The sequence below is a fragment of the Gorilla gorilla genome, chromosome 7 (assembly GCF_029281585.2).
Source record: "Gorilla gorilla gorilla isolate KB3781 chromosome 7, NHGRI_mGorGor1-v2.1_pri, whole genome shotgun sequence".
Lineage (NCBI taxonomy): Eukaryota > Metazoa > Chordata > Mammalia > Primates > Hominidae > Gorilla > Gorilla gorilla.
In genome coordinates this window covers 95,640,019-95,650,506 of record NC_073231.2, presented here as the reverse complement: position 1 = coordinate 95,650,506, position 10,488 = coordinate 95,640,019, and the positions used below count along the sequence as shown (strand labels likewise).

The 10,488-nt window shown below is 37.3% G+C and overlaps 1 protein-coding gene across 2 annotated transcripts in view; it reads right to left on the bottom strand.

Moving 5' to 3' along the window:
- Nucleotides 1-489: 489 nt before the first annotated feature.
- The window catches only part of RIPK2 (receptor interacting serine/threonine kinase 2), a 33,719-nt gene continuing 23,720 nt past the window's right edge, over nucleotides 490-10,488 (bottom strand). For both annotated transcript variants that reach the window (XM_019032820.4, XM_055348682.2), the window contains 4 exons: nucleotides 7,397-7,486; nucleotides 4,801-4,894; nucleotides 1,998-2,159; nucleotides 490-1,397 (listed from right to left, as the gene is read on the bottom strand). In XM_019032820.4, the coding sequence (XP_018888365.1) occupies nucleotides 1,060-1,397; nucleotides 1,998-2,159; nucleotides 4,801-4,894; nucleotides 7,397-7,486 (684 nt within the window). In that variant the 3' untranslated portion in view covers nucleotides 490-1,059. The remainder of the gene's footprint in view (nucleotides 1,398-1,997; nucleotides 2,160-4,800; nucleotides 4,895-7,396; nucleotides 7,487-10,488) is intronic.

The window sequence follows — 10,488 nt, the reverse complement described above, 5'->3', positions numbered from 1 at the left end:
ATTCAAACTTTTCAGGTTGTGGGTCTGTTGCTTCTTGAAAGTTCATCTTTTCAAATTTATTCTGTATCTCACTTTCTGCTGACTTCGCTACACAGTTTCAGAAAAGGGCTATTATTCCTTGTAAGTTCTCCTATAGTAATATAACCTATCAACCAAAAAAGTGCTCACACCGTACTTTTATTGTTTGGGCTAAATTTGATATGGACAAGTTAAGAAAATAAAAACTGTGGGTATTAGGCAGCAAGTAAAAAGAGTAAGTTAGAGCCATATCTGATCTGGAAGGCTGTACTATTAAATGCAAAAAGCAGGTTGCAGTATGATGTATTATTATAATAATAATATGCAGAAAGATCCTTTCCCAAATGAGCATATGTTCTAAATATAAGTAGGAAGAAAGGGACAGAAAGATACACATCAGGCTGTTGACTTTATTTAGCTTGGTTGTTGGTGACAGTAGGGAAGGCTGAGGTTAAAAATGGGGACAGGAAGCCGGTATTAATATATTTATTTTTTTGTTTATATTGTATTGTTTTACCTTTGAAATATCATTTTTAAAGGGAATTCATAAATAAAACTTTAAAATGTAATCCTAATAATGGAGTTTTAAATTAATAACCCTTTGTAGGGCAATTAAGCCTGGGATTTTAGGGCAGGGATTCTGTACTGTCTCTGGTGGGTAAAGGGTATATACTTCATAAAATCAAATTGCATCTTAGACAAGTAACAAATAATCCATGAAGAACATGAATGTGAAAATGGCTTCCATCAGAAATACATCATACCTTAAGGCACTGTTATAAACAAGAAGAATAATTACTATCCTTTAAAGGTGGTTTCTGTTAACAAAAGAGACATAAAAATTGAACTATGTAGCAAAATTCAAACTTTTTACTTGTATTAATTAAAAAAAATACTGCAGTGTCATGGAGGGAGACTAATATTTACCCAAAGAACCTTCAATAAAGCTTTAATACTCACAGATTTTATATAAAAAAAGTCAAAGCAACAGAGATATAAATATCCTTTTATGAAACACATTTCTTCTTGAAAAACAGTCACTTACATGCTTTTATTTTGAAGTAAATTTAAAGATGGTGATCTAGAAACCACAAGCATTTCCGGGTAAGGCTGAAGACCCATTTGTTTGTTATCTTTCAATTTTTGTACTATAACTTTGGCAAATTCTTCTCCTTGGATGTCAGTAGTGTCTAGTAATTGTCTGACTTTTGAGGTCCTTGTAGGCTTGGTACTAACAAGTTCATAGTCCTCTTTCATGATCAAGTCCCTGGACAGAAGGGCATCTAGGGACTGGTTAAGGCAGGCTTCTGTCATTTGGTTCACAATGTCTTCCCTTTTGCTCTGGATCCACTGCTGGGCTATACCAGGCTGCAGACGTTCTGAAAAAGAACAAGGAATGAATAATTTAAAAGGTGAGGACAGATACATAGCAATAAGTAAAATTCCATGAAAAATAAATAAAGCATAAAACCTAATTTTCCTATGATTGTGCCAATATGGAACACCAACACTTTGGGGAATGCTGTCATTTTTCAGGAAACATTCAGAGATTTGGGTTATCTCCCCCTCACTCCCCAGAAAAGGCACTGCCTTTTCCTATGGTATAAATCACGGGGCAAAAACCACTTTATGTCATCATTCCCATCTTCTGGGATTTGTTCAGTTTTGTTTGATGTCCATTTTATTTCAAATATAAAAGATACCTGCAAATTTGTTAAATAAACAAAAATAACTTTACCATTAGTAATATGTTAATACCTCCTCTTAGCACTGCCTCCCTATTTAGATGTTCATAGAATACCATTTGGGCCATGTCATCATTCCCATCTCCTGGGATTTGTTTTCCTACTTAAGAAGGTATGTATTTATCATATTGAGGAAATAAAGACAAATAAACCTCATTGTATGGTAAATCCACTGAACACAGATATGTAAGGTAAATGGCATCACTTACAAGGTGTTTCACAGTAAATATTTACCTGAGTTTCCTGCAGTTAAGAGTGGATTTATTATTGCTGAAGAGCATGGAGTGGTCTTGTGATCACAGAATGCAGCCCTTTGAGATCCAGAAATGGTGCTATCCCAACTGTGATTTCCAGGACAGTGATGCAGCTTCATAAAATAACAGTCTTGAGCTTTTCCTACAAAATACAACATCTTCATTAGAGGTAGAATACTCCTTAGAAATTCCTATTGGCTAACATGTCAACATCTGAGCAGACGGAAGGTAGGCTCCAATGTCTTTAGTTTCCACTAATATTAAGGCTGGTTCAGAAACCTAATTCTGCAAGTAGATATTTCTTAAAACAAAAAAGGGTTTATATGGAATGCTTTCACTACAATTTCTGTCAGCAATTGTCTGTTCTGTGTAAATTATAAATCATAGAATTTTACTTCTTTACATAGTCCCATATTTTTCCTGTGTGTCTTCTTACTCCTTCTGAAGTTTAAGTATGTTCTCTAAATCTATATATGATGTCTGTCTTTCTAGTTTCTCTTCTGGCAATCCCACTCAGCCTCAGGGACTTAATCATCCCCTCTATTCCCAAATCCATGCAATTACATTTTCTGTCTTCATTGAACTTTCGTCTTATATTTCCTTCCTTCCTTCTTTCCTTCCTTCCTTCCTCCCTCCCTGCCTCCCTCCCTCCCTCTCTCTCTCTCTGTCTCTCTCTCTTTCTTAGATGGAGTTTTGCTTTTGCCACCCAGGCTGGAGTGCAATGGTTGCGATCTCAGCTCACTGCAACCTCCACCTCTCAGGTTCAAGCGATTCTCCTGCCTCAGCCTCTTAAGTAGCTGGGATTACAGTTGCATGCTACCAAAACTGGCTAATTTCTGTGTTTTTAGTAGAAATGGAATTTCACCATGTTGGCCAGGCTGGTCTTGAACTCGTGACCTCAGGTGACCCACCTGTCTCAGCCTCCCAAAGTTCTAGGATTACAGGTGTGAGCCACTACACTCAGCCATGAACCTTAGTGTTATATTTTCAAAAGCCCTCTGGCCATCAACCCTTTGTGTGCTCCTAGTACCTCAAATTAAAAACAAAAACAAAAACAAAAACATTAAAAGTATAATTATCCGTCTTAACTCTAAAACTTGTTTTAACTGTTTTTTTTTTTTAATTGAGATAGAATCTTGCTCTGTCACTCAGGATGGAGTGCAGTGGCGCAATCTCAGCTCACTGCAACCCCTGCCTCCCAGGTTCAAGCGATTCTTGTGCCTCAGCCTCCTGAGGAGCTGGGATTACAGGTGTGCACGACCATACCCGCTAATTTTTTTGTATTTTTAGTAGAGATGGGGTTTTGGCATGTTGGCCAGGCTGGTCTTGAACTCCTGGCCTCAAGTTATTTGCCCACCTTGGCCTTGCAAAATGCTGGGATTACAGGTGTGAGCCACCGCATGCAGCCTGTTTTAACTTCTATTTCTTTTAATGGCACCAATGTTCTCCCAGTCCCCAGGCTTAACAATTTATTTGGCTTTACCTCTTTTTTCTCTCATCGTTCCTCTAAGTGAAAAGTTACAAAGTCCTATCATCTAGTTGTCTATAACATCTCACATACCACCCCTCCTTTCTTTCACTCTGTATCGGTTCTTAATAATCTCTCATGGGTACTACAGTAATAGTCTCCTAACTGATCTCCCCATCTCAAGTTTCCTTTTCCTTTCAAAATATCCTACACATTCCAGCCAGAATGAATCTTCCCAAAGTAAAAAATTTTATGTCACTCCCTTGCTCAAAAAATTGCAATAGTTGCTTCCTACTCAAGTAAAAAAGTCCAAATAGTTCAGCTGAAAGTTAGAATTCTTGATGATATGACTCCAATCTACTTAGCTCTTATCTTCTTTCATTCACCTTCTTTACTAGCTAAACCAAATTACTCACTGTTCTCTGTATTTTCTTGCTTCTGTACCTGTATGTTGTTCCTTTTGCCTGGAATGCCTATCCTTTGTAATTACGGATCCAGCCTTCAGCCAGAAATAATTTCATGATGACAACATGGTAGAGTAGAGTGACATGATAATATTTATCAAAAGTCTTAGATGTGCCAGCTACTAGCTATGTGATCCAGAGTCCTTAAATCTGTAAAATGAGGACATTTCTCTCACAAGGTTGTTGTGAAAGTCCTTTGTACAGTGTTACTCTTCCACTGTACTACCATAGCTCTAGATCCACGTCTCTCTTATATCACTATCTCATATAATAGTTATTTAGAAACATTTCTCCTTTTTCTTGTAAGAGATTTTCTTGCGGACATTTTCTGGCAGTGTCTAACATAATGCCTGTTTTTTAAAATTTATTTTTTGACACAGAGTCTCACTCTGTCGCCCAGGATGGAGTGTGGTGGTGCAATCTCGGCTCACTGCAACCTCCCTCCCAGGTTCAAGCGACCTTTCCGCTTCAGCCTCCGAAGTAGCTGAGACTACAGGTGCCCACCACCATGCCCGGCTAATTTTTGTATTTTTAGTAGAGATGGGGTTTCACCATGTTGGCCAGACTGGTCTCGAACTCCTGACCTCAGGTGATCTGCCCACCTTGGCCACCCAACATGCTGGGATTATAGGTGTGAACCACTGCGCCTGGCCAAACATAATGCCTTAAAACTTAAATGTATTTGTTGAATATCACACTACTATTTTCCTATCTTTAGACTCTGTCACTTTACAAAATGAGTTATATATGCAAATTAAAGTTCCATAGAAATCATGACTGCTTGCAAGAAATATGATCTTGAATGAAAATGGAAAACTTGCAAGTAAATAATGATTGGAAAATCTACATACTAGATAAAAAATCATTGTCTTGAGGAGCTGGCAGGGACCTTGAAGTTTCAGGAGAACCACTATTTTCATGGAGCTGAGAGGATCCACATGATTCCTAAAGTAAATAAAAAATAAAGGGTTTAGGTTAATAAAAATCATCGTGCTTTAATTTCTAAATAGTTCTTGTTTGTGGCTTATCACAAATGAAGATAAAAACTACTAATTTTTTTTTTTTCAGACAGGGTCTCACTCTGTTGCCCAGTCTGGAGTGCAGTGGCACAACCTAGGCTCACTGCAGCCCTGCCCTCCTGAACTCAGGTGAACCTCCCATCTCAGCCTCCTTAATAGCTGGGATTATAGGTGCACACCACCATACCATGCTAAATTTTGTATCTTTCGTAGAAATGGGGTTTCGCTACATTGCCCAGGCTGGTCTCAAACTCCTGCGATCAAGTGATCCACCAGCCTTGGCCACACAAAGTGCTGGAATTACAGGTGTGAGCCATTGTGCCCAACCTACCAAACTACTAAGAATTATACTTTACAAAATTAAAGAAACACATACATCTATAAAATAACCAACAAAGATAAACTTATTTTCTTAATTAACACAAATGGGCGAAATAGGGGAATAATGAAACATTAGAAATAATTATTTTTTCAGTATTTTCTACATGATCTCAGATGCTGCAGCCAGTAGCTAGAATAGTGAATGAGAAATTTGGTATCTGCAAGTCTGGTCTCCTACAGATTTAGAAATGCCTGTTCTCAGCACCTCAGGTTCCTTCCACATGGAGGCACAGGAAAACATGGAAAAAGTAATGGAGAATTTTACTCCTAGCTCTGTCATGGAATCACTAGCTAACTTTCAATAAGGTATTTAACCTCTCTGGCTCTCAGGTTTTTGGCTCTATTATCCGCACTGTCTATCTAAAAATATGCATGAATGGCCTCAAAAATCAAATGAAATACTGTACATCAAGTGATTAAAAATGTGATATACTATGCTTTAAGGTTCGTTTTAAAGATACTACAGGTTTAGTATCCCTTATCTGAAATGCTTGGAACCAGATGTGTTTGGAATTTTGGATTTTTTTCAGATTTTGGAATATTTGTATATATATAATGAGATATCTTGGGGTTGGGACCCAAGTCTAAATATAAAATTCATTTATATTTCATATACACCTTATACACACAGCCTGAAGGTAACTTAATTCAATATTTTAAAATAATTTTATGCCTGAAACAAAGTTTTTTTTTTGAGGTGGAGTCGCCCAGGGTGGACTGCAGTGGTGCGATCTTGGCTTGTTCAAGCAGTTCTCCTGCCTCAACCCCCCGAGCAGCTGGGATTACAGGCATGCGCCACCATGCCCAGCTAATTTTTATATGTTTAATAGAGATGGGGTTTTGTCATGTTGGCCAGGCTGGTCTCGAACTCCTGACCTCAAGTGATCCACCCACCTTGGCCTCCCAAAGTTCTGGGATCACAGACTTGAGCCATCGTGTCCACCCATGAAACAATGTTTTGACTGCGACCCATCATATGAGGTCAGATGTTGCTATGGTTTGATATGGTTTGTTTGTCCCCACTAAATCTCACGTTGAAATTTGATCCCCAATGTGGTGGTGTTGAGAGGTGGGGCTTAATGGGAGGTGTTTGGGTCATGGGGAAAGATCCCTCATGAATAGCTTGGTGCCATTCTAGAAGTGGTGAGTGGATTCCTGAGAGAGCAAGCTGTTAAAGAACCTGACTTCCTCATTTTCACTCTCCTGCATCCTGTCTCACCATGTGATTTCTCTGCATAGCTCGCTCCCCTTCTACTTTCCAACATGAGTGCAAGCGGCCTAAGGTCCTCATCAGATGCAGCTGCCCAATCCTGGACTTTCTGGCTACCAGAATTGTGAGCCAAATAAACCTCTTTTCTTTATAAATTACCTACTCTTAGGTATTTCATTATAGCAACACTAAACAGACTAACACAGGTGTGGAATTTTCCACTTGTGGCATCATGTTGGTGTTCAAAGTTTTGGACTGTGGAGCGCTTTGGATTTTTGGATTAGGGATGCTCAATCTATGTTACTTTTCTAATTCTGTAAAATGAACATACATATACATTCTTAAAAGAAATTACTAATTCAGACTAATATAAGTCTGATTGAATGCTACTAAAGAGATCTTTCTTCCTAGGCAGCAATGTTTTCCTCTCATTAATTATTATAAGAGGTAAGAACAACCCTAAAACTTAAAGTATAATAAAAAAAAACAAAAAAAAAAGAGGTAAGAACAAGGTAGCATAAATACAGTGTTAAAACTGTAATCAATGATTTGCCTACATAATACCCTGGGATATCATTTATTGTATAAAACAATGACAGGGACAGAACTCAATGTCAAACAAAGAAGCAATAATTGTGATTTGATGGGATGAACAATGAACTGAGAATCAGTACAGCTGGGTTTCAAGCTGGAGATTGACATGAGCTACCAAACAAATCCTAAAAGCTCCCTGGGCTTTAGTTTTCCTTCTATAAAAGAAGGGCTTAGACCAAATGATTTTTTCAAATTCTTCTCACATTTTGAGTTTAATATAACCTTTTTTTTTTTTTTTTTTACCTCTTGTGGACCATGATTTACAGGTATGTTCAGAGATAATTCCATTTTCTTCTTGTCACATAGGTGAATGGCACTTGAAACACTCTGTAACTGTAATGAATACATAAATATATATACACTTTAACTGGAGATGATTAGGAAATTATAGAAGTAAAATACAATCTAACACATTTTATATGTTTGTACAAAATACATGGAAAGAAAATATAAAGAGTTGAGAACATAACATATAACTGAAGGAAAAGACAGTGTAGAACGGGAAATAACTTTAGAAACACAGACTTTGAATCCTGGCTCATATTAATTGGTTACCTTCTCTCAGTGTCTCAGAGCTTCATCCTCGAAATCTAACAATACCTACACGCAGGATGGTTCTAGAGATTGAGCTTATAAATATGAAATATCTGGTATAAACTAGGTACTTAATAAATTTTTGGGAATTTTTGGGAGTGTGATTGTATGTCTATCTATAGTTAAGTATTTACCACATTTTAGGCACTGTGCCTGTAAGTACTATTATTATTTTCATTTTATAGTTAAGAGATTGAGGCTTGGACTAAGTAAAGGAGGTAGAGTGTCAATAATGGAATGGCAGGGCCATGGAGCCAATCAGATGTGATTTAGAGACCCACATCTGTTTGGCGTGAAACATTAGATTTAATCTCAGTTTACTTATCTGTACACTGGAGATAAAAATTCCTATTTTGAAGGATTACTGTGAGGAAAATGAAAAGTAATATATGCAAAAAGGCCCAAACATTACTTGTAAGCATTCAATAAATGGTAGCTGCTGAGTAGATGATTTACTTAAATACTATTCTTTTGTGTTAAAAATAAGTGGTTTATTCCTGTCTATATAAGCTAGGCTTGGATTAGTTTTCATCACTACTCAGTGATTTAAAAACAAACCTATCAATCATTTTCTTCCCCAGACCATCATAATGTCAACTACTCTTCAGAATTTGGAAACTGGTGAATTCACACCCAGCCATCCACTATGCACATTTATGACTGCATGCTCCATTTACATGGCTAAGGAACTTCAGAAGGAAATTACTCCTATTCATCTGTGTATATAATGTACCTAGCACAGGGCGTTATACACAGCAGTTCAATAAACATCTATAAACATATTGTTATATGACCCTTTAAAATGAGTTTTTGGTTTTATCTCTGTTATGTGAGGTTTTCCTCTGCTTATAAAATTTGCCAAAACATTTCTGATAATGCAATATCCTTGAATTAGTAACAGTTTTTCATAACTGATCAGTTATGATAATTCAAATTACTTGTGAATTAGTGAATCTGTCCCTAAGAAGAAATGAACAACTGAAGAAAAACTATGTTTGTTCAGTGTTTATTATTCAAGATTTAGAAGCCAATTACCTAGGAAAACATAAATTACGGGAGCTGATTCCAAGAGTTGAAAAAATGTAGGAAACTCAAAACAAATTTCCCTACTAATTTTGGCTTTCAGAATTTTTTTTTTTTTTTTCTTAAGAGACAGGGTCTTGGTATGTTGCCCAGGTTGGACTGGAACTCCTGGGCTCAAGAGATCCTCCTGCTTCAGCTTTCAGAGTAACTGGGACTATAGGCATGTACCATCACACCTAGCTCAGAAATTTCTTTATGAAGAATCTTATTTAATTCGTGTTCTACTGTTGTCCCTGACATTAGCTTACTGTGTGAGATGTACATAAGTGACTAACTTCCCTATACGGTAGTCCCCCTCTTATCTTGGTTTCACTTTCCGCAGTTTCCATTACCCTTGCTCAACTGTGGTTTGAAAATATTAAATGTAAAATTCTAGAAATAAACAATTCATAAGTTTTAAGTCACATGCAGTTCTAAGTAGTATGATGAACCTACAGCTCCATTCCACCCAGGATGTGAATCATCCCTTTGTCCAGCATATCCATGCTGTATAAGCTACCACCCTGTTAGTACCAGAACAACTGTCAGGATCACAGTGCTTGTACTCAAGTAACTTTTTTTTTTGAGACAGGGTCTCACTCTGTCACCCTGGCTGGAGTGCCAGCTCACTATAGCCTCTGCCTCCTGGGTTCAAGTGATCCTCCTATCTCAGCCCTCAGTAGCTACGACTACAGGCATGTGCCACCACACCCAGCTATATTTTTTGTTTTGTTTTGTTATGTTTTTTTGCCACATTGCCTAGGGTGTTCAAATAACTCTTATTACTAATTAAGTCAACTCTTACTACTAATGGCCCAAAGTGCAAGAATAGTGATGCCAGAATATTGTTAGAATTGTTCTACTTTATTATCGGTTATTATTAATATATTACTGTGCCTATCTTATAAATTAAACCTTATCATAGGTATATACGCATGGGAAAAGTAAGTATGTATGTATGATAGGTATGTATGTACAGTATACATAGGGTTCAGTGCTACCCATGGTTTCAGGCATTGACCAGGGTCTTGGAATGTATCTCCCACGGATAAGGGAAGACTACTGTACCTTAGTTATCTTATCTACAAAAATCAGATGATATTCTTGCCCTATAAGTATCACAGAATTGATACAAGATTTTTTTTAAAAAAAGAACAATCCTGAGTGGAAAAAATATGGCAACTTAAAAAGTAGCTGAGTGTGGTAGCCCACGCCTGTAGTTTCAAGCAATTGGAGATGCTGAGGTGGGAGGACTGCTTGAGCCCAGCACTTCGAGGTTGCAGTGAGCTATGATCCTGTCATGGCACTCCAGCCTGGGGGACAGAGGGAGACCCTGTCTTTAAAAACTAAAAAAAAAAAAAAAAAAAAAAAAAAATTGAATCTATTAAGGAAGAGAGAAATTGGTATTTTCTGGAAAACACTACCTACTCAGAAGTGGTGGAGCCAGTGAAAAGTTATTAAAAGAATGAAAACACAGTTCCTCTTTAGTTCCTTCCTTTATGCATTTCCCTTTGAAACCAAGGGTTATGTCACTAGATCTAGCAACCCACAAGGGGCAGGCAAGCAATGCCATTTCGTGATAAAAATCGTAGATGTTGCTTGTTCACACCCCAAGAGTTTGGCTAACTGCTGGTTTTTATATCATATATTAAGTACAATTTAATGAAACTTATATCCCC